Raw genomic sequence first — 25,288 nt, 5'->3', positions numbered from 1 at the left:
TGCAAGGAGATCAAACCAGTCCATCCTAAAGGAAATCAATTCTAAATATTCATTGGAAGAATTGATGCTGTGAAGCTGAAGCTCCAATACTTTGGGCACCTGATTTGAAGAGCCGGATTTTTAGAAAAGACCCTGTCTGGGAAAGATTGAGGGCAAGAGGAGAAGGGGGCTACTCCTTCTCCTCATCCTAAATGCTCCGATGAGATGGTTGGATGGCATCACTGACTCAGTGGACATATATTTGAGCAAACTCCAGTGAAGGACAGGGAAACCTGATGTGCTGCAGTCCATAGGGTCACAAAGAGTTGGACATGAGGTAAGGGACTGAACAGCGACAAAAACAATTTGATAAAGGGACAGGGTTATGTGGGGTACAGCAAGTGCAGTGATCCAGCTTTCTTGATCTTGTGTTTGAGTTTGTCCTCCAGTGTTGGTTATCTGCTGAATACTCAGCAGAAAAACACTTTCCTTCTCACCCCACCACCCCATCCCCCTTAAAACGCGGATACCCTTCAGGATGCTAGTGGCACCACTGCCACTGCATTTCCTGTTGGCAGCAGAGAGCAAGTGAAAACAGTAGCGGCAGCGGGCAGCGGCCCAGGCAGAAACAGCTCTCACACGATTCAGGGAAGCTTTCCCGTGGCCGATCCCGGCTCCCAGGCCTTGCGCGTTCTGATCCCAACAGCTGGAAAGGCCGCCGCCGTGACCAGCAGCAACTTGGCCAAGACCGCCCTCGGGCACAGTTGGAAAAAGCCCCGCTGAGTGCCTCGGCTGCTCAGCGCCCCCTTGGGCGCGGGCTGGCTCTCTGGGGGCTGCGGCCGCGGCAGAAGGCGATGCCTAGGCGCGCTCCCCTCCGCGTGGCCCGAGGGTCCCTGGACGCTTGGCTGCTGGGCGGCCTCTGGGTCTGCGCGCTGGGCTGCCTCTGCGGCGTGGGGATGGCGGCGCCGGGGGCCGGGGCAGGGGCTGGGGGCTCCCTGGGGGCTCAGCGCCCTTGCCAGGCGCCGCAGCAATGGGAGGGACGCCAGGTGCTGTACCGGCAGAGCACCGGGCGCTACAGTCGCGCCCTGCTCTCTTACGACGGGCTCAACCAGCGCGTGCGGGTGCTGGACGAGAGGAAGGCGCTGATCCCCTGCAAGAGGTACGTGGGGCGGGGGGAGCGAGGCCAGGGCGGCCCGGGGAGGGCGACGTCGAGGGAGCTGCGCCGGAGCGCGGGGTTTCCAGCAGCTCGCGTCGCCTTCCTCCCATCAAAGAAAAACTTCGCGGAGAGGATCTCTTGGGGACAGCAGAGTTGGGGGCTGGGTGTCGGGCTGGACCACTGGGGGCGGCCTGCTGGCGGGCACTCAGTGAGACCTCGCAGGGCGGTGGCCGGTGAAGAAAGGCGGCGCCCCCAGGCCCTGGTTCGCCCACATTCAAACGCTGCTGAGTCAGCCTCCTGACTCCTGGTGCCCCCTTCAGCCTAGGGCGTGTCTTCTGCACTATCTCAGCTCTTTCAGGAGCCATCTGTGAAGGAGACACGCCAAATACATATTTTATACGAGTTTTTTTTTTCCTTTTTAAAGGAATATGACAACTCAACCAAAAGTGTGCGGGATCAGTTAAAAGAACTGTCACAACCGTTGAAATTTTCGTCTACTCCCTTAAAATTTCTTTTAAGCAAGTTTTACATTCGGTGATCAATAAGCCTGTACGTCTGTATCTTTTTTATAGAACATGATCTCTTCCCTGTTATTTGTCATTTTAATAGTTGCCCCCTACCTATTTTTAATGGCTGCACAATATTCCACAGAGAGGTTATGCTACAATGCTTTTTAACTACTGGTATGATTAGTCACCTTTCTGCATCTATTATGACAAAGGACACCCTCTTTCCTGAGACTGCAGTTTGTTCTGACCCTATTAAAACCTGATTTCTATTTTGGGATCGCCACCTGTCAGTTCCTTCTGCCTCATTCCTGTTTCTCTGTGTGTGTTCCTCCAAGGGTTATGCTGGCCTCTCATATGGAGTTGGCATAATTAGGAGGTGCCATGTGAATGTCCACAGTTTAAGGCTCCAATGGGCAGTAAATGTGGAGAAAATTTGATATCATTTCACCTAAAAGTGTTTGTTGAAGTATTAGGTATCTTGAAGACAGTATGCAAATGCAAGAATTGTTCAAAGCAATATATTTGAGAATGCAAAATAGTACATGATTGTAAACCACAAGTGCTGAGGAGGCCTGGAATAGCTGAGTCATCATGGGGTATTGGGAGTATCTTTTCTCTTTCAAGAAGATGAATGTTTTCTGTTAAGTCTCGAAGAACTTTGTAATAATAATAGCAAAATCCAGCATTTGAGTACTTGGTATGTACCAGGCATGGTCCTGAAGATGTTCCACATACCGTATTATTTAGTTTAAAAATCACAACCACTGGACAATGCAGGTGTTATGATCTCCATTTTACAAGCAGAGAAATCTGGGGTCAAGGGAGATTAGATAACTTTCTCAGATCAAGAGCTAGGACTGGAGGAAACTGAGTTGATTCTGACATCCATGATATACTGGGCTCTTGTTCCTTTGTTTATTCATTCAATCTGCATTTTTTGTGTGCCAGTCATTTTGTATAATCAGAGTGGGTCCTGGGTTTCAGGGAGGTCACGGTGTGGGGGTGGAATCATATAAGGAAGAATTCCCATAGAGTGGGGTAAGGGATGAGCTGGACTTGAGAACACCCCAGACAAGCAACTAACCTGGAGGTGCTTCCTGGAGGAGGTGGAACAGGAGCGAGTCCCAAAATCCCTGGACGGGCTGACCATTAAGGGGAAGCGGGTGTGGAGGGAAGACTGATCCAGGATGATCCATCCAGGTGTATTTTGGGACATCCTGCCACAGGCAAGGCTGAGAATATTCCAATAACTGCAGGCCAATCACTGTTAGACTGAAGCATGGAGTATGGTGGGAGGTTGGGGATCCAGGGAAGGATATTTAAACAGTGGAATGCCATGGCTGGGTTTTTAAAAGAGCACTGGATGAATGGTTGAGAATAAAGAACAAAAGAAGAAGCCGAAACATGACCTAGGAGATGTTTGTAGAGAGATCCAGGTGGAAGATGGGGTGTGGCAATGTGATGGTGAGAAGTGGACACTTGTGAGAAATTTTAAGGATACTGAAGAGGCTTATTGAAGGAGGTGCAGAGGATTAGATGGTATGCTGTAGGGTGGTGGTGGGGGAAGTCAGTTCTGGCTTGTGAAAGCTAACGGTACTGACGGCATTGAGTAAATGGTGATGCTGTTTGCTGAGATGGGATTTGGCTTCTGCACTTCTGAAGAAGGGTCAAGTACTGCTCTTTGTGTGCGTTGTCCTGAAGCCTTGTATAGTGGTGGCTTTCGGATGAGTCCATGTCAAAGACGGACTAGGATTGAGACAGACCTGGGACCTGGGACCCTATGCTGCAGTGCTCACACATGGACATGCTTCTCCTCCAGCAATAAAATACAAAGAAACTATATGGGACTAAAAATAACTGTGTGCATGCACAATTAGGGTGAATTCTGGATAAAGGATACAAAGAGAGCCAAAACCCAATCGCCACATTTGAAAGAGCCTGGAGCAAAAGCAGCCTACTATGTGCATTCCCCTATACAAAACACCACTGATTAAGGGGTGGGCAAACCACCTAAGCCATCCCCCTGCAGCCCGACCCCTGGATACACCCCTACCCTCATCCTGTGTAAGGAACAAGCTTGCTCCCCTTGGGGATCTGTTTGTTCTTGTTCCCCTCGCCCCCTCCACTGCAGCAGCGGCTCCTATAAAGCCTTGCCTGCATTTCTTGTCTGGCCTCTGATCAGTTTCTATTGATTAAAGAGGCCAAGAACCCTGATCAGTAACAGGATGGCCCAAAGCACACTGCTGACATAGTGGAGTGAGGCCAGGAGAAGGAAAGGAGGATAGGGTTCATCCCCCCACCTCCCAGAGGTAGGATTTTCATGATTTAAGGGATTAGGCTTTAGAGTCAGATAAATCTGCCTCTGAATTCCAATTTCTAATTCAGGTCTTTGGGTTACTAGATGGGAATGCTACTAATGCCTAATGTATTGCTTTGCTGTGGGGATGAAATGAGTTCAACTATGTACAGCACACAGTGCAATGTAGAAGGTGTGGCCACAATCGTCCCTCTGGCCACCACCATCTTCGCCATCCCGGTAAATTTACCATAGCCCAGAGACTCGCTGCCAGCCCCATGAGCTCAGAAACTTGACCTTGTGGCACCCTCCAGGGCCCTTTCTTTGGGAGCTGACTGAGAATAAACAAGCTCAAGTGTGGCACTGTATATCTCAGTGAGTGCTGTAGCTGGCATGGGGGCCAGAATTCTCAAATCTGACTAGGTCATTCTCTCCCTGTAGGCAGAACTATGTAGAGAGCCAAATTCTAATCAGGAGGCTATGAGCAAAGAGTTGGAGCAAATTCATGGAGTCTAATGACTGCCTGCTTTAGGCTGGGCTGTGTGCTCAACGTTGAGCTTTTCATCATACATAAGAGGCCAGCCCAGCAGAATCAGGCTAAGATTAAGCATGCATCATTTTCACTAGAGAAGTTAGAAGCATAGAAGTCCCTGATCCTATGCTATCCCAACACTGCTGGTCCAGACCCCCTTCACTCTGCATAAAGCCTGGGTGGGTATTGCTCAGGTTGTCTTAGAAACCTTTCTTCTTCTGTGACTCCATGATCAATTAATAGAGTCTTCAGATGTGTATATTATAGCCTCACTGAGGTCACAGCCAAATCTTGCTGGCCTGGAAGCTTTTTTGTCCCCAGGTGGTGATTTCTTTCTTTCTTTACTTTTTAAATTGAAGTACAGTTGATTTACAATGTGTGGGTTTCTGGGTACAGGAAGGTGATTCAGTTTTACATATATGTTCATGTCCTTTTTCACATTCTCTCCCATTATGGTTTATTACCAGATATTGACTTTTGTTCCCTGTGTCCATGTGGTGATTTCTCACTTCTTCACACTTGCCCTGATCCGTCAAGTGTTAATCTCACAGTTAAGCTTTTAGAAGGCAATTTTACTCCTTTTTCCCCCAATTTCTTGCCAAGGTTTTATCTTACAGTCCCATCTCTGGCCCTAAGTCAGATGCAGAAAAGAATGGTTAGTGCACAAATGCATTTTTAAGCTTTTAAATGTAGATTTGTTGGAACAAACTCTAAAACTTTTTCAGGTACTAGCAGTCTGGCCAAGAAACCAGATACGATTTGAAGAAAATATGGATGGGTTGTCTCTTCATATTTATTAGTAAGTTGAGAAGTAAGTTTTAGAATTGGATCAACTTCTTAAGATTTTTATTTTGCATCCAGATAGTTATGGAAAATCCCACTGATAGTTACTGTGGAATGACTAGATTTTCCAGGCTTTCTTCTCCCTGAGATGATGGAAAAGATTAAATAACTTTACAAGCTTCAGATAAGACATGCCTTAGCAGAGAATGGGAAATATTAGTAATTGATACTATTTTGTTTTCTGTTCCCAACTGTTTTTTCCGGTAAACTCACAAGTATTACATTTGGAAGACTGAAGGAAAGGCAAGATTATTTTGTATTTCAGTAACACAGTGAACTTCATGGGAGAAGCAGTTTAGATACTGAATGAATTTTGTTAAGACTACCAGTACCTTACTGTTCCTGTTTACAAAATGGTAGATTGGGAATGGGAATTAATGAAGCTATTGATGCAGAGGGAGCAGAGTGGTGTTGAGAGGATATGCACTGGTAAGTTAGAAATGTATCTTAGAGGACTATTAAACTACCAATCCCACATGTTTGAGGATTTCTTTTTTTTTTTCACTAAAGGATGAAAAGAAAAGTATGTCTTAAATGGAGTGACAAGTATCCACTTTATCTTATACAAATTCTGATTAGTTCCATCTCTGTCTCAGATTTTTCCAGAGCATTCTACTTCTTGGAGAACAGAATATCGTTTCTCTTCTCTATTCTTAGAGAAAACCACCTAGTATAATAGAGAGCATGTGGACATCCATTTAGACAGTCGTGGGATGCCAAACATGGCTTCTAATCCTGGCTTCACCCCCACAAGTTCCTTTGCTTCTTGGAATATCAGTGCTTTTCATCTTTTAATTTGATTTTAATGATATCTACAGTATTTACACTAAATAACACTTAGGGCTTCTTAAAAGCTAGGTACAAATAAAATTATACGATACCATGAGAACACTACTTGTACTTTTATTACATTAGGCTGATTCTTTTTTCTTGCAAGATGCAATGAACTTGACATAAATTCTAAATTTATTTTTCAACTTGTCCCTTTGTGTAGATAAATTCAGATACATCTCTTTCTTCTTTCACCTTTCCACCAAAGCTTGTGTTCATGGGTAGAGATGAGATGGGCTGCCTTTCTATGCTTTGGCTCCAAACTCAGAAGGCTGTCCTCTCCGTGGAGTCTCCTTGTATACTGTGGGATTGAATGGGACTGCTTACAGGAGTGTCCCTCCAAGGATCTGCTGTGGAAGATTCATTCCAGGGGAAGTTATCACATGGGGCAGCTTCGACAATTATATGTGTTTGAGAATCAGGATAAGGGTTTTTTTCTCCAAATGCACAATTTTATTTTGAAATTACTTTACACTTACAGAAAAAGTTACAATTATAGTCTGTAGCCATTTTCCCCTGAGTCTCTTGAGAGTGAGTTGTCAGCTTGATGCCCCCATGGTCCCCCAGTATTTCAGTGTGTATTTCCTACAAATAGGGACCTTGTCTTGGGACGCAACCATGGAAACCAGGAAATTAGCATGTGTTCCTTGCTACCATCTGAAATTCAGGTCTCACTCAAATTCTGTCACTTGTGCTTTTGATGTTCTTGTAGCAGGAAGGACCCAGTTTATATTTAAGCATTGTGTTTAGCTATGTCTTTTTAGTCTCCTTTTGTCACTAACAGTTCCTAAGACTTTCTTGTACTTCAATACTTTTGAAGATGACATGCCAATTATTTAGTAGAATGTTCCTTGATTTGGGTTTGTCTGATGCTTCCTCATAATTAGATTCAAGTTATTCACCTAGGGTAGAAACAGCACATCTGGATGTTTACTTTGATAACTTGATGACTGATGTCTGCAATATTTCTTAAGTGTGAAATGATACTTTTATATTTTATAATCTGTGAGTATTTTATAGGGAGATATTTTAAGACCATGTACATATTCTGTTCTTCACTAAAGTTTCAAGTTATTCTTTTATTTTTATCAGCATGAATATAAGGATGCTCATTGAATTCCATTTGCTTTCACTATTTATTTGATGTTTCAGATTTGGCCAGTGGGAAGCCCTTCAAGTTGGCTTCTATGTTCTTTTGACATGTCTCTCTTCTTTGAACATATCCTCAATTTCTGCCAAGATATTCCAAGATCATCTGTACTTTCCTTGCTGGAGTATTGGAATAAGTCATTTCTCAGGAAGCTCTGGTTATTTTTACTAGAGAATAATATTTGGAAGCCAAGGTCCCTGCTCTAGTTGTGCTCATGGTTATTGGGTGGCACTTTCCAGGCACCCTCACTAGACAAAGCAAAAAGATATAGGTTTGAATACATATACACACACACACTCACTCATTCGCACATATATACACATATTTACATCCACATTTATTTCTAAGCTTCTGATTTTAATACACAGAGATATTTATACCAGTATCTCTAATTCTGATCCACCACCATGGATCATTCTAGATTCCTCCTGTTCATTTTTTGTAACTCCCTTTTCAGACCATGAGAAAACTGGCTCCCTTTATTCAATTGCAGTAGGTATCAGGCATAACTATGCTACCCGCTCCCTACTTGAATGTCTTCCTGTTGGGCTCTGCACTCCAGGCCAGGCCATGCAGAGACCTACCTTGCTTGACCCTGCTTAATGGCTCTAGACTAAACTATTTAATGAGGGGAAGGGAAGGTCAGGTTACATTTTTTCGTATGTTTTTCTTTGGGATTTCTTGGGGCTAACATCCTTGTAAATTCTCAGAATGTGTCTGTGTGCTGGGGGAAGTAAATTAGTATGAAATATTCAACAAATTTATTTGATCCTGAACCCTGTTTTGCACGGGTTGGGCTTTCATTTGAGGAACTCATTTCAGAATTTCAGGAGAATTACTCTTTTGCCCTTACTCCCTCTTCCTTGATCTCTGAAGGCTGGAGCCAGTATTTTCTTTTATTAGCTCAGGAAGTCTAACTGCTTGTGGCATTTTGATCCTCGAAAAATAAACCATGCTGGATCTGTAATACTGAGTTTTTCTTTACGAAAGAGATTTTCTTGGAAGCACGTAAAGTTTGCTTTAAGAATCTTAATTCTGTGGGTCTATTGACCCTGAATTTCAGAGGATTGATGCTGGGATGTGGAAAAAATGGGATGCAGGGATGAGGAAAAATAAATTCCAAGGAAGATAAGCCCAGGAGATTAAAGGCACTGGTGGAATAGGAGGCTAATTTATAAATAGAAGCCAGAGGTGGTCGCCATACTGCTTTGGAAATATCTTTATTTCTCTCCATTAACCTTGAACTGTTTCTTCCTGATTCTGACCTCAAAGATGGTGGTCAAGGGCAAAGTGCCCAAAGATCTGAAAATATTCCACCAATTAGTGGTTTGTTTTTCCTGGAATAAATGTGATAGGCTTATATTTCCCCAATTCCAGTAAAAATCTTCTATTTTCCCCCTTTATAATTTATTTTATTTTACCCAGCTTTCAAGAAAAAACATCTTCTCTTGATCTTCTTACTAACTGAAACTGCATTCTCTCCATCTATTTAAAGCAGATCTCATGCTGATTCCCATTTTTGTCCTCCCATGTTCTCTTGGACTCTCTCCAAGCAAACTTTCTCCATCACAGCTCTACTGCAATGGCTCTGGTCAACGAAAGTATGCTCCACATTACTAATCAAGTGATCTTTTATCTGTTTTCATTTTACTGTTGGTCATTTCCTCCATCTTGATGTATTTTCTTCTGTACTTTTTAGGACATCATGCTCTTCTAGTTCCCCTCCTTTTACCTCATTTTCTTACCTTCTCTTTCTCTTTACTGTCACACATCTTTACTGTCAGGCTGGTCCAAACCTTCATCATTCTTGCCTGGGTTTTTTGCAACAGCCACCTAATAGGTCCCTACTTCTGCCCTTTCTCCCTTTAGTCTATTCTCAACCTTGCAGCTTGAGTGATTTGCTAAAATTGTTGTATCATGTTGCTTGTCTGCTCAAAACCCTCCTGTGTGTTTCTATGTCTCAGAGTAAAGGTTTTACAAGGATTTGACCATCCTGTGGGATCTGCTCCCCCAGCCCCTCCACATTTTATCTTGACCTCTTCACTCTATCATCCATCCATTATCACCTCATCACCAGCTCACTCACTCAGCCCACAGCCTCTGCATGCTCACTCCTTTGGCACTTAGGTGGTTGATTCCTCTGCCTGGAAAGCCTTTTCCTTGAAAAGCTGTATGACCCTCTTGCAAATTAGACTGTCCTTTCTCTCCACGACATATACTCTACCTCACTACCTTTTATCTTCAAGATATTTACCTACTATTTCATATTTTATTAACATACTATCTTAATATTTTATTAATATGCTGTTTAATTTAATTTAAATTTTAAAGTCTGTTCCCTCATTTCCTCTGCCACCCAAAGTAAAGCTCCATTAGGTCCAGGATTTTTCCCCTGGTTGTTGCTGTATTTCCAGCACCACAGAATAGCCCTGACTAAATTTTTTTGAATGAGAGAATGAATGACAATGATAACATATATTCATTGAAAAAGGATATCTAAAATATAGATATGCAAAGAGTAAAAATTATCCATAACTACCAAGCCAATATGACTACTGGTAACATCTTCTAAATATCCTAGGAGACTTTTCAGTTCAGTTCAGTTGCTCAGTCGTGTCCTACTCTTTGCGACCCCATGAATTGCAGCACGCCAGGCCTCCCTGTCCATCACCAACTCCCAGAGTTCACCCAGACTCACGTCCATCGAGTCAGTGATGCCATCCAGCCATCTCATCCTCAGTCGTCCCCTTCTCCTCCTGCCCCCAATCCCTCCCAGCATCAGAGTCTTTTCCAGTGAGTCAACTCTTCACATGAGGTGGCCAAAGTACTGGAGTTTCAGCTTTAGCATCATTCCTTCAAAAAAACACCCAAGGCTGATCTCCTTTAGAATGGACTGGTTGGATCTCTTTGCAGTCCAAGGGACTCTCAAGAGTCTTCTCCAACACCACAGTTCAAAAGCATCAATTCTTCAGCTCTCAGCTTTCTTCACAGTCCAACTCTCACATCCATACATGACTACTGGAAAAACCATAGCCTTTGTTGGCTTTGTTGGTAAAGTAATGTCTCTGCTTTTGAATATGCTATCTAGGTTGGTCATAACTTTCCTTCCAAGGAGTAAGCGTCTTTTAATTTCATGGCTGCAGTCACCATCTGCAGTGATTTTGGAGCCCCCCAAAATAAAGTCTGACACGGTTTCCAGTTTCCCCATCTATTTCCCATGAAGTGATGGGACCAGATGCCATGATCTTCGTTTTCTGAATGTTGAGCTTTAAGCCAATTTTTTCACTCTCCTCTTTCACTTTCATCAAGAGGCTTTTTAGTTCCTCTTCACTTTCTGCCATAAGGGTGGTGTCATCTGCATATCTGAGGTTATTGATATTTCTCCCGGCAATCTTGATTCCAGCTTGTGTTTCTTCCAGTCCAGCGTTTCTCATGAGGTACTCTTAGATGCACAATTTACATACTGTAGCACACACTGTTTGGTAATAGGCTGTTTTTCATTTAACAATATTGTGCAAGCTCATCCATACTGACTAGTCTGCTTGTATCACCTTTGAACTCCTGGCTTTTCCCCATTCAGGTCTTAGCCCAGAGGGGCCTTATGTGATTGTCCAATAAAGCCCTCCCCACTACCCACTCTCCATCACATCTCATTCTGTTTTACTCAGGACACCATCTCTGAGTGACATTGTCTTGAGTCTCTCTTCCCAGGAGTGAGAGGAGAAATTGATCAGTCTGGTATAGTACCGAAACTCCAACACCTAGAAGTGCTTGGCACATAGTATATCTCAATAATGTTTACTGAATGAATAAATACCATTTTTATGACTTTTGGATTACTAGTATCATACATGTTCATGGTGGAAAACCTAGGTAACCAAGAACAGCAAAATAGAGTAAAGAGAATCATGTTTTCCAGAATTAACAACCCTTATATATGTGCTTCTAGATTTTTCAATTTCTATTTCTGTATATACAATTCTAAAATTAAATTAGAAACATGCTATGTGATTTTTAAAAATTTAACAAAACATTCCATATTTTCATGCCACTATGCAATCTTTAACAGAATCATTTTTAATGACTATATGGTATTCTGGCTAATGGATGGAACACAGTTTCTATAAGCAATTCTAAATAGGGGACAGTTAGATTTCTTTCTCCTTTATGTTTCACTACTATAAATGACTACATGTATAACCTCGTATTTGTGTGCAATTTACTTTAAAAATATTTTACACAGATTCCTGGATAAGAAAATGGTTGAAAAGGGATTACACATTTATAAAATTTTTACCACTTTGCTTTTCAGGAAGGTTGTTCCAGCTGATATTTCAACTGGCAAAATATGAATGTTCTTATTTACCCCACTCACACCTATAAGGAGCCTCATTAATTTTTAGCGATCTCAAATATGATAAGCAAGAAACTGAAAAGCAGAATGACATACTGCAGTGATGTCACACTCCTTTGTCATGAGTCTCACTCTAAAGTGAATGCCTCTAATTTGCCACAGTTAAGTCTCCTACAGGCTGCTGGTTTAACAAAGACACACTATCATGTTCAGTAAATATTTTTCTGACCTATTGTATAAAGAATTTATTCTAATCAGGATGAGTCTTAAACTTCCCCAGCCTAGTGATTTATACTAATAGATTGCCTAACATTTAACCATCTTTGCATTCCTGAAATAAATTCTATTATTATGTATTATTTTTTAATAGTATGCTTGATTTGCTAATATTTAATATTTGTTTTTAATCCATAGCCATAATTTAATTTGATCTATAGTTTATATTTTTGTGTTTTCTATATTTTAATGTCAGAGTTTCATAATTTTGTAAAAGAATTGGCAATCTTTCTGTATTTCTGTATGCTCTATAGCCTTGAGGTTGGAAAAAAATGATTCATGAAATCATGTGGACCCAACTATTTTTGAAGAAGTAACTCTTTGATCTCTTTTTAAGATCAAAGATCTAAGATCTCACTAAGCTATTATAAGGATTTTTCCTCTAGTTGTTGACCAGCTTACCTTTCTGCTTAAGTCTGAGTCAGTTTTCGTTGTTTATATTTTCCTAGAAAATCTTTTACTTAATAAACATTGTATTTATCATCATAACAAGTTTGCATGGTATTCTCTTAACTCTTAAAAAAACTTCACCTTATCTATCAATATCCCCTTTTCTTCCCAATATTCTATATTTAAATTTTCTTTTTTTCCCTCTAAATTACATTTTAACAATAAGCTAATGGATTTGTGTGATGGTTTTATGGTTTATTATTCATTTATATTTTACATCCAATATCTTTTTTCTTAAGAATAATTTAAATAATTAAATTTCAGTGTCTACCCATATTTTGAAAAGTTTTGAAGCAGGGTTATAGTGGAGCATACACTCCACTACAGGTAGAAGGGCATGCAATGACCAGTACATCCCCCAGACTCCTTTCATGCATGAGCTACTCACAGCTCTTCTTTCATCAAACACTCTTTACAGTGCTTCTCCTGCTCCTCACCCTCTGGTTTGGAGAATTCCTCCTAATATAGGCATAGGAAGTTCCCCCACCACCAATGGTTTCCTTCTGAAACAGTACCTCTTAAACCGAGAGGCCCTCTGAAGAATGAGACCCCTAGCAGGATGACTGCATTGCCCTCATACCTTCCAAAGAAAAGAGGAACTCTTGGGACAGATGGCTCCCAAACAGAAGCAGTAGCTGCCCCTGGACAAAAAGGCTGCAGTTCCTTGGATGACCCCTGTCCTTTCATAGCAGGCTGTTTTGTTGGCTAAAGTTAGGTCTACTGGGAAAGGTACAGAGTGTGAATTCTGTCAATGAGTGAGGACCCTCTTCTGGGTTTGAGTTTTCACTGTATCTTCACATGGTGGCATGGTCAGCTAGCTCTTTGGCATTTCTCTCTTTTTTTATCCATTCATAAATGTTATAAAATTTGAGGGAGACATATCAATCCTACCAAAGTTATTATTAAAAAGGAAGGCCAGTTCAGTTCAGTTCAGTTCAGTTGCTCAGTCACGTCTGACTCTTTGTGACCCCATGAATTGCAGCACGCCAGGCCTCCCTGTCCATCACCAACTCCCAGAGTTCACTCAAACTCACATCCATTGAGTCAGGGATGCCATCCAGCCATCTCATCCTCTGTTGTCCCCTTCTCCTCCTGCCCCCAATCCCTCCCAGCAGCAGAGTCTCTTCCAATGAGTCAACTCTTCGCATGAGGTGGCCAAAGTACTGGAGTTTCAGCTTTAGCATCATTCCTTCCAAAGAAATCCCAGGGCTGATCTCCTTTAGAATGGACTGGTTGGATCTCCTTGCAGTCCAAGGGACTCTCAAGAGTCTTCTCCAACACAACAGTTCAAAAGCATCAATTCTTCGGCACTCAGATTTCTTCACAGTCCAACTCTCACATTCATACATGACCACTGGAAAAACCATAGCCTTGACTAGACGGACCTTTGTTGGCAAAGTAATGTCTCTGCTTTTGAATATGCTATCTAGGTTGGTCACAACTTTCCTTCTAAGGAGTAAGCGTCTTTTAATTTCATGGCTGCAGTCACTATCTGCAGTGATTTTGGAGCCCCCAAAAATAAAGTCTGACACTGTTTCCACCGTTTCCCCATCTATTTCCCATGAACCAGATGCCATGATCTTCGTTTTCTGAATGTTGAGCTTTAAGCCAACTTTTTCTCTCTCCTCTTTCACTTTCATCAAGAGGCTTTTAGTTCTTCTTCACTTTCTGCCATAAGGGTGGTGTCATCTGCATATCTGAGGTTATTGATATTTCTCCCGGCAATCTTGATTCCAGCTTGTGCTTCTTCCAGCCCAGCATTTCTCATGATGTACTCTGCATATAAATTAAATAAGCAGGGTGACAATATACAGCCTTGATGGACTCCTTTTCCTATTTGGAATCAGTCTGTTGTTCCATGTCCAGTTCTAACTGTTGCTTCCTGACCTGCATATAGGTTTCCCAAGAGGCAGGTCAGGTAGTCTGGTATTCCCATCTCTTTCAGAATTTTCCACAGTTTATTGTGATCCACACTGTCAAAGGCTTTGGTATAGTCAATAAAGCAGAAATAGATGTTTTTTCTGAAACTCTCTTGCTTTTTCCATGATCCAGCAGATGTTGGCAAGTTGATCTCTGGTTCCTCTGCCTTTTCTAAAACCAGCTTGAATATCTGGAAGATCACGGTTCACATATTGCTGAAGCCTGGCTTGGAGAATTTTGAGCATTACTTCACTAGTGTGTGAGATGAGTGCAATTGTGTGGTAGTTTGGCATTGCCTTTCTTTGGGATTGGTATGAAAACTGACCTTTTCTAGTCCTGTGGCCACTGCTGAGTTTTCCAAATGTGCTGGCATATTGAGTGCAGCACTTTCACAGCATCATCTTCTAGGATTTGAAATAGCTCAACTGGAATTCCATCTCCTCCACTAGCTTTGTTCGTAGTGATGCTTTCTAAGGCCCACTTGACTTCACATTCCAGGATGTCTGGCTCTAGGTCAGTGATCATACCATTGTGATTATCTTGGTCGTGAAGATCTTTTTTGTACAGTTCTGTGTATTCTTGGCACCTCTTCTTAATATCTTATGCTTCTGTTAGGTCCATACCATTTCTGTCCTTTGCATGAAATGTTCCCTTGGTATCTCTAATTTTCTTGAAGAGATCTCTAGATCTCTAAACAGTCAGCAAAAACAAGACCGGGAGCTGACTGTGGCTCAGATCATGAGCTCCTTGTTGCCAAATTCAGACTTAAATTGAAGAAAGTAGGGAAAACCACTAGACCATTCAGGTATGACCTAAATCAAATCCCTTATGATTATACAGTGGAAGTGAGAAATAGATTTAAGGGACTAGATCTGATAGAGTGCCTGATGAACTATGGATGGAGATTCGTGACATTGTACAGGAGACAGGGATCAAGACCATCCCCATGGAAAAGAAATGCAAAAAAGCAAAATGGCTGTCTGGGGAGGCCTTACAAATAGCTGTGAAAAGAATGTGAAAAGAAGAGAAGTGGAAAGCAAAGGAGAAAAGAAAGATATAAGCATCTGAATGCAGAGTTCCAAAGAATAGCAAGAGATAAGAAAGCCTTCCTCAGCGATCAATGCAAAGAAATAGAGGAAAACAACAGAATGGGAAAAAGGAAGGCCAGAACTTATTCCAAATATTTTTTCATACCAGGATTATTTGATAACAAAATCAAGCAATACATTGTAAGAAAATCACAAATTTCTTCATGAGTATAGATGTAAACATTCTTAATAAACTATTAGCATATTAAATCCAACAGTGTATTCGTGCATGCTCAGTTGCTTCAGTCATATTCGACTCTTTGTGACCCTGTGGACTATTGCCTGCCTGGCTCCTCTGTCCATGGAAGTCTCTAGGCAAGAATAGTGGAGCTCATTATCATGCCTCTTCCAGGGAATCTTCCGACCCAGGGATTGAACCTGCATCTCCTACATCTTCTGCATTGTAAGTGAAAGTGAAGTTGCTCAGTTGTGTCTGACTCTTTGCGACTCCATGGACTGTAGCCCACCAGGCTTTCCATCCCATGGGGTTTTCCAGGCAAGAATACTGGAGTGGGTTGCCATTTCCTTCTTCAAGGGAATCTTCCCCACCCAGGGATTGAACACACGTCTCCCGCATTGCAGGCAGATGCTTTACCCTCTGAGCCACCAGGGAAGCCCTCTGCATTGTAGGCAGATTCTTTATCCACTGAGCCACCTGGGAATCTTTAAATCCAACAGTATGTAATTTTATATACATATATATAAATATATATTTGTATTTATATATATATTTATATATATGTATATAAAATGGATCTTGACCTAGTGATTATGCAAGTTTTAAAATTAAAAATTCAGTCAATGTAACTCATTATATTTATAGAATAAACAAGAAAAGTTATACAGTCATCTGAAGAAATATAGAAAGATCATTTGGAAACATTCAACATCCATGGCAGGCAGGCCCTGAACCCAGCCCCAGCAGGGCCTTCCTCTGCTTCTGAGTGCTACTATGTGAATTTTTTTTTTTTTTTAATTGGAGGATAATTCCATTTGTGAAGGCTCTTGGCCAAATCACCTTCCAAAGACCTCACTCCTAAACACTCATCTTGGGCTTTAGGTTTTCAACATAACTTTGGGGAAGAAAAAAATTCAGGTCATATGACCCAGAGAACCTGCTCTTGAGCATATCAGAAGTTGTCAAGGAAGATGCTAGCCAATGGGAAGATAGTGGCACAGGGCCAAGGGGCATACAGGTTCCTGGGTCTGATGTAATCTTGTCAGCTATAGGTGAGATATAACTTACGAGGACTATAGGAGACATCATGAACCACCAGACTAGTTGGTGTGGCATCCAGGAACAGCCATAATGAATGCAAGGGCTTCAGGGTTGCTTGAAAATACTTGCAGGGAGGACTGTGGTTAGCAGGACCATCTGCACTGATGCCAAAGCTACTAAAACATTGCCCCCAAGTCCCTTAATGGGACACCTCTTATATCCTTTGGAATCATAAGGCCTGCTGCCCAGAGTCTCACTGAGAAGCCAATAACCCAGGATCCAAGCTGGAAAAGACAGACATTCCTCTGAGGAAGATGCCCGACCACCATGGAGCTATCTGAGTTGGCTGAAGTCAAGTGGAAACAGCATCTGCTTCAGAATCTCCAGGACCACTCTTGGCAGAGAGGCCCTGGTGTAAGTGGGGAGGCAGAGGCAGTAAAGGCAGAGAAAGCCCAGTGGGATAGAAACTCTCATTTCAGGAGAAACAGGTAGTGGACCAGTGGAAATTCTACAGCCTGTGCTCTTGGGAGCACAGGATGCTGGGGAGAGAATCCACCTCATATTTAATACCCACTGAGATGCCAAGTTACGTGCTGTGTTCTGGTATAGTTTACATGTTTCCTCTGGATATGGGAGTCCTCCCTTTCAGTCGAGCTCTTTGTAACAGATTCTATTTTGGACAGTGATTCTCCCTGCAGCCAGTGTTGGTTATTGTCTGGCTTACCCCTGAGACCCCAGAGGAGCCACCCTCCTGAAGGCTTGGTCTTCTTTGGGATCTGCTTTTCTGGTGCCAGAACACAGTTTCTTTTGTAAAAGACAAGTATTTATTTAGGTCCCACTTGGTATGTGGAAAAGAATTTAAAGTGTTTGGATGGCTTCTTGTCTTTCCTTCTTTCACCACACTGAGTCAAGCCTCTAAAAGGTCAACTTCTTCACTTGTTAAAACACAGAGGAATTTTTATAGTGTGTGTTTGTATAAACTGCTAAGTAGCTTTGCCACAATGTCCTCTGTTGAACGAGAAACATGAATTATTTTACTACTTTTATTATTCAATGCAGTTTCTTTTATATTTATATTCACATTCACCTGACTCCTAGATTTGATTCATGTTTTGGTCAGCTAGAGAATATATTCAATTAATTTTTTTCAGATATGGAATTGCTGTGATGGTGTAATTTCAGAGATTTTGAATGTCAGAGAATATCTTATTGTTTTTTCACATAATGATAATTTGTGGGTGCATATAATTCATTGGGTAATAATAGTATTTTTGCTTAAATTTTTTATGGCATTTAGAATTCTAGAAGAGAAGTTTGATACCAAAGTAATTTTTGTTTAGTTTTAACAATTTTTTTCTGCCCAAGTCTTTGTACACTGTATTTTGTTAACCTTGAACTTTTAAAAAAATTTTTATTGAAGTATAGTTGATTTACAACGGTTTGTGTATACAGAAAAGAGGTTCAGTTATATATATATATAATATATAAATATATATATTATTTTCCAGATTCTTTTCCATTATAAGTTATTATAACATATTGAATATAGTTCCCTGTGCTACATAATAGGTCCTTGGTGTTTGTCTATTTTATAGATAGTTGGATGTATATGTTAATCTTTGAACTTTATTAACATCTCTTGGTTAATGTGCAGTTCTAGGGAAATTTCTGGAGGCTTGATATTTCGTCTTCTCTATTTGTTCCTTGTAGAATATCTCTCTATTTATCATGTACTGATTCTCATACACCTGCCTCCCCCCAACATTTTTTATCTTTTCATTAGCCTTTCATCACTTTTTATGTTTTTTTCACTTGAGTTCTGGAATAGCACCTTTTAACTCACTGCTCTGCTTTTTGTTTTTGTTGGTTCCCATAGCCAGTCTGCTTCATACTACTTTCACTGCACTTTCTATCTTGATAATCATGTTTTTCAGTGGAAAGCTATTCTTGTGGTCATACATTATTCCTTTTTTTCTTAAATGCAAAATCCCAAATCCTGGTGAAAGTGAAAAATAAGATTTGTATTTTTGTTTTGTTAACTGTTAGCTGGAAGGCTGTGTGTGTGTGTGTTTATTTCAACATAGTGTGTGCTGTGTGCTAAGCTGCTTCAGTCGTGTTCAACTGTTTGCGACCCCATGGACTGTAGCCTGCCAGGCTCCTCTGTTGATGGGATCTCCAGGCAAGAATACTGGAGTGGGTTGCCTTGCCCCCTTCCAGGGGATCTTCCAGACCCAGACACTGAATCCGTTTCTCTTATGTCTCCTGCATTGGCAGGCAGGTCCTTTACCACTAGCGCCACCTGGGAACTATTATTCTCTGCTGAAAAGCAGAGTGCTGACTATATGACCCTGACTGTGCTTGTATCCTCCCAGCCTCCTTAATACCCCTGATATGAAGTTTTAGAAATCACCACGTGCCATGGCAACACGGGTGTCTCAGTGCTAATGAGGCGTTTTCTTTTAATGGTGGTAGAAAAAAACCCTCCTTGAATTATTGCCTCATGAGAAATTTTTTTATTATTATCTTTCATCAGATGAAAGAATACATGCCTACACATTGCCAATATTCATCCAGATACATTTTTTGGGGGGGGGGAATCTCTTTAGTTTCTTGAGCATCCTTTTCTTCTTTTGAACTAGAATCCAAGTAGTGGAGGCCCATCACCTTACAGCTTCTTAAATTGCACACATAATTATTCTTTGACTTGACTTTTCCTAGGGCTGCATTCTCAAGTAACTGAATTTTCCTTTTGTTATATGCGGTTGGCATAAGCCTGCATGATGAGTTGGTGTCTAACACGACAATTTTGAAATAGTGTTTTTCTTTTATGTCTCATGATTACTGTAGGGTGTAACTCGATCTTGGTATACGCCAGAATGTCAAGTGGCCGCAGCTCAGTTCTTCCTGCTGAGAGTCAGAGAGCCGGCATGCATTACTAATCTATTGTACTGCATATTAAACAAATCCAAAATTTGTCCAATTTCTTCCATAAAAGCCAAAGTACTTTTGTAATCACAATATAATATTTGTCCACTCCCTTTTCTGTAATTTAGTATATCTTGGACGGCCAAGTACTTCTACGTGAATGGGAAAAATCGTTCCTTTCCCCTGTGGAAGGAGGCAAAGAGTGTGGTATTAGTGAATTAGAGCGAGTCTGATTGGAGATCACATCTTGGGTTTGATCATGGCATCATTATTTACTACTAAATTATGCTCCGAGCCTCGTATTTTCTCATCCATTTTTTTTTTTTAATGAAAAAAGCTAATAATGTCATCCAGCTGAATTTGCCGGTTTGTAACTTCTGCCCTATATTGTTTTTTTTTTTTTTTCTGACTACCCCAATTCAAGACAGAAAAACAGTTGCCTTTTGGCTGTGAAGGCAGTAGCTTTTGAGTTCATTTATGCCCAGGCCAGGCTCTGGTATTTCGAGTTCTAGGATTAACCAAATCCTTGGACGCTGCTCATTCTAGAATGGAAGGCTTTCATAGACTTGTTGTTATAAGGTATCCAACAGGTAATATCTATGAAGTATTTGTTTTTACTTATTTCTCCTTTTGGCTGCAGAAAATTTGACTGTCATTGGCTTAAATTGAAAGATGTTTGTTTACTTCAGAATTCTGGTGATATGTGTTTGTAGGTTTGACTCAGCAGTTTCATCAGGGGTCCTGGTTCTTCTCCATCCATCCACTTTGCCACTCTCAGTATGCTGACTCATAGTTGCAAGAGGGTACGCTGACATGTTGCCTTGTGGCTTCAAGATGGCTGCCTTTACTCCAAGCCTTATATTCTTACTCAACTATGTTCAAAGAAAATGAAGGAAGTGGAACAGAGATTCTCCTCTTCTATTTTTTGAGAGCAAAGAAATTTCCAAAGGATTCCCTTTCCCCATAGACTTATTTTTAGGTCTCCAAGACCAGAACTGATAACACTCCTAGCTTCAAAGAAAACTAAGAAAATAAGCATATAAGTATACTTTCTCAGCCTCTATATTGAGAGGCAGGTCAGGAAGAATGGGTGAGAATGCCTGCTATGTCTTCCACAAAAGGCCTCATTGTGCCTCAGAAGTGTTGTCTCCTTCATCTCTCCATTTCATCTGAATGAATTAACCTTTTGCTACATAGTAGATCACATCTTAATGTGTACATGTTAAATGAATAGTTTACTTGTTAAACATTAACTGATTATGGCAAATCCAACTGTAATCACACTTTCCTACAAAGCTATAAATCCTTGCATTTATGCAATAATTTCACATTCATTATCTAAAATTGTCTTCATAATAATGCTGTGAGATTTAAATTTTTAATCTCTCTTTACATATGGAAAATATAGTTTAAAATTATGATGATATAGTTCACCATTGGTAGACTGGGATCCTTAATTCCTTGACCAAGACTTCTTTACAGTGCTTTTAACACTGTAATGTCTGTAAACATTATCCTGAGGTAGAAAAATTAGACAGAAAGGTTTTCTCCCATTTTCTCACAGTAGCATACACTTTTAGTACCTTTTCTAATGGGAGGAAATTAATGATACTCTACACCCAGTTAAAAATTCCACTGTTCCTTTTTGGGAAATAGTAGTACCTCATATCGGAGAAGGCAATGGCAATCCACTCCAGTACTCTTGCCTGGAAAATCCCATGGACAGAAGAGCCTGGTAGGCTGCAGTCCATGGGGTTGCTAAGAGCTGGACACGACTGAGCGACTTCCCTTTCACTTGTCACTTTCATGCACTGGAGCAGGAAATGGCAACCCACTCCAGTGTTCTTGCCTGGAGAATCCCAGGGACGGGGAGCCTGGTGGGCTTCCGTCTATGGGGTCGCATAGAGTCGGACACGACTGAAGTGACTTAGCAGCAGCAGCAGGAGTAACTCATATAATATAAAATGGGAATTTCCTTTTGATCCAACAATCCCAGTTCTTAAATTTTATTTATTTTTTTTAAATTTTAACTTTACAATATTGTATTGGTTTTGCCATATATCAAAATGAATCCGCCACAGATATACACGTGTTCCCCATCCTGAACCCTCCTCCCCCCTCCCTCCCCATACCATCCCTCTGGGTCGTCCCAGTGCACCAGCCCCAAGCATCCAGTATCGTGCATCAAACCTGGACTGGCGACTGATTTCATATATGATATTATACATGTTTCAATGCCATTCTCCCAAATCATCCCACCCTCTCCCTCTGCCACAGAGTCCAAAAGACTGGTCTATACATGAGTGTCTCTTTTGCTGTCTCATATACAGGGTTATTGTTACCATCTTTCTAAATTCTATATATATGCGTTAGTATACTGTATTGGTGTTTTTCTTTCTGGCTTACTTCACTCTGTATAATAGGCTCCAGTTTCATCCACTTCATTAGAACTGATTCAAATGTATTCTTTTTAATGGCTGAGTAATACTCCATTATGTATATGTACCACAGCTTTCCCATCTATTCATCTGCTGATGGACATCTAGGTTGCTTCCATGTCCTGGCTATTATGAACAGAGCTGGGATGAACATTGGGGTATATGTGTCTCTTTCAATTCTGGTTTCTTCAGTGTGTATGCCCAGCAGTGGGGTTGCTGGGTCATAAGGCAGTTCTATTTCCAGTTTTTTAAGGAATGTCCACACTGTTCTCCATAGTGGCTGTATTAGTTTGCATTCCCACCAACAGTGTAAGAGGGTTCCCTTTTCTCCACACCCTCTCCAGCATTTATTGCTTGTAGACTTTTGGATCGCAGCCATTCTGACTGGCCTGAAATGGTACCTCATAGTGGTTCTGATTTGCATTTCACTGATAATGAGTGATGTTGTTAAATAGGAATATAAAAACAGAAAGCAAAAGGGCTTATCTCCAATTTGTATTTAGTATTGTTAATACTAACAAACTGTGAAAATAATGTAAGTGGTCATGAGTAGGGAACTACTGAAGCAAATTATGGTGTGTGTGTATATATACATACATAAAAGAGAAATATGCATCTAATAAGTATTGTAAAGCATTGTCATGTAGGAAAATTGATGGAATCATTGATTACAAATTACTAAATAGTAGACTGAACCCAATGCTGCTGCTGCTAAGTTGCTTCAGTCGTGTCCGACTCTGTGCGACCCCATAGATGGGAGCCAACCAGGCTCCCCCGTCCCTGGGATTCTCCAGGCAAGAACACTGGAGTGGGTTGCCATTTCCTTCTCCAATGCATGAAAGTGAAAAGTGAAAGTGAAGTCGCTCAGTCGTGTTCTACTCTTAGCGACCCCATGGACTGCAGCCCACCAGGCTCCTCCATCCATGGGATTTTCCAGGCAAGAGTACTGGAGTTGGGGTGTCATTGCCTTCTCCGAGACTGAACCCCATAGCACATGAAAAAAAGAATATATTATGATCGAGGTTTATTCCAGGAATGTACGGATGATCCTGTTTTAAGGAATCTATAAACATCTATGAAAGGTGGATGATAAAACTCAATTAACAATCTTGATACAAAACATTCAATAAGAACAAATTGATGCTTCCTTAATATGATGAAATCTGTATCATTTTTAATGTGCTTAATGTTGAAACCATAGCACCTTTCCCACTAAACTCAGGAAGAAAACAAGAATGTCCATTAGCTCCATTTTATTTAATACTGTGTTTGATTCACTGGCCAATGTAATTAGAGATAGAATATTTAGAGACATGAGAATTAGAAAAGAAGAGATAAAAATGATCTCTGCTAATGATATGGATGTGAACCATGAACCATGAACTGTGAACTTCCAGATGTTCAAGCTGGTTTTAGAAAAGGCAGAGGAACCAGAGATCAAATTGCCAACATTTGCTGGATCATGGAAAAAGCAAGAGAGTTCCAGAAAAACATCTATTTCTGCTTTATTGACTGCCAAAGTCTTTGACTGTGTGGATCACAATAAACTGTGGAAAATTCTTCAAGAGATGGGAATACCAGACCACCTGACCTGACTCTTGGAAAACCTATATGCAGGTCAGGAAGCAACAGTTAGAACTGGACATGGAACAACAGACTGGTTCCAAATAGGAAAAGGAGTACGTCAAGACTGTATATTGTCACTCTGCTTATTTAACTTACATGCAGAGTACATCATGAGAAATGCTGGGCTGGAAGCACAAGCTGGAATCAAGATTGCTGGGAGAAATCTCAATAACCTCAGATATGCAGATGACACCACCCTTATGGCAGAAGTGAAGAGGAATTAAAAAGCCTCTTGATGAAAGTTAAAGAAGAGACTGAAAAAGTTGGCTTAAAGCTCAACATTCAGAAAACGAAGATCATGTTATATGGTCCCATCACTTCATGGGAAATAGATGGGGAAACAGTGGAAACAGTGTCAGACTTTATTTTGGGAGGCTCCAAAATCACTGCAGATGGTGACTGCAGCCATGAAATTAAAAGACGCTTACTCCTTGGAAGGAAAGTTACGACCAACCTAGATAGCATATTCAAAAGCAGAGACATTACTTTGCCAACAAAGGTTTGTCTAGTCAAGGCTATGGTTTTTCCAGTGGTCATGTATGGATGTGAGAGTTGGACTGTGAAGAAAGCTGAGCAACGAAGAATTGATGCTTTTGAACTGTGGTGTTGGAGAAGACTCTTGAGAGTCCCTTGGACTGCAAGGAGATCCAACCAGTCCATTCTAAAGGAGATCAGTCCTGGGTGTTCATTGGAAGGACTGATGCTAAAGCTGAAGCTCCAGTACTTTGGCCACCTCATGTGAAGAGTTGACTCATTGGAAAAGACCCTGCTGCTGGGGGGAGGGATTGGGGGCAGGAGGAGAAGGGGACAACAGAGGATGAGATGGCTGAATGGCATCACCGACTCGATGGACATGAGTTTGGGTAAACTCCAGGAGTTGGTGATGGACAGTGAGGCCTGGCATGCTGCAATTCATGGGGTCGCAAAGAGCTGGACATGACTGAGCGACTGAACCAACTGAGTGAATGATATGGATGTAGTATACTGGAAAACACAAAAGGCCTAAAGAATAAAACTAATTCAAACAGTAAGATAATTCAGTAAGGTAACTGTATATAAAATTAGCCTGAAAAATCAATAGCCTTAATATATACAAACAATAATCTAGAAATAGCAAATAACAATGGAAGGTCTCATTTAAAACGGCAACATCAAAAACAACAAAAGACTAACTACTTATGAATAAATTTAAAGAAAATGTTAAAAATATGTATAAGAAAAATTTCAAATACTGCTGATACATACAAAATAACAAAACGAGATTTGAAAGATGTAAAGACATGCAAGGTTGAAAGTACAGAAATGGTAAGGGCCTAACAGAACCAGAAGAGATTAAGGAGAGGTGGTAAGAATACATAGAACTATAAAAGAAAGGTCTTAATGACCCAGATAACCATGATGGTGTGGTCACTCACCTATAGCTGGACATCCTGGAGTATTAAGTGGGCCTCAGGAAGTATTACTATGAACAAAGCTAGTGGAGGTTATGGAATTCCAGCTGAGTTATTTCAAATCCTAAAAGATGATGCTGTTAAAGTGCTGCACTCAATATGCCGGCAAATTTGGAAAATCAGCAGTGGCCACAAGACTGGAAAATGTCAATTTTCATTCCAGTCCCAAAGAAAGGCAATGCCAAAGCGCGTTCAAACTACCATACAGCTTCACTCATTTCACATGCTAGCAAGGTTATGCTCAG

At 41.0% G+C, this 25,288-nt stretch overlaps 1 protein-coding gene across 1 annotated transcript in view; it reads left to right on the top strand.

Annotated features, from left to right (window-relative positions):
- The first annotated feature begins 539 nt into the window (after positions 1–539).
- Positions 540–25,288, top strand: part of EPDR1 (ependymin related 1) — a 36,777-nt gene continuing 12,028 nt past the window's right edge. The window contains exon 1 of the mRNA XM_027539619.1: positions 540–1,138. Within this exon, the coding sequence (XP_027395420.1) occupies positions 834–1,138 (305 nt within the window). The 5' untranslated portion in view covers positions 540–833. The remainder of the gene's footprint in view (positions 1,139–25,288) is intronic.

Source organism: Bos indicus x Bos taurus, chromosome 4, assembly GCF_003369695.1.
Source record: "Bos indicus x Bos taurus breed Angus x Brahman F1 hybrid chromosome 4, Bos_hybrid_MaternalHap_v2.0, whole genome shotgun sequence".
In the NCBI taxonomy this organism is placed as follows: domain Eukaryota; kingdom Metazoa; phylum Chordata; class Mammalia; order Artiodactyla; family Bovidae; genus Bos; species Bos indicus x Bos taurus.
Note: the sequence above shows the minus strand (reverse complement) of the source record. Positions and strands in the feature narration are given on the sequence as shown.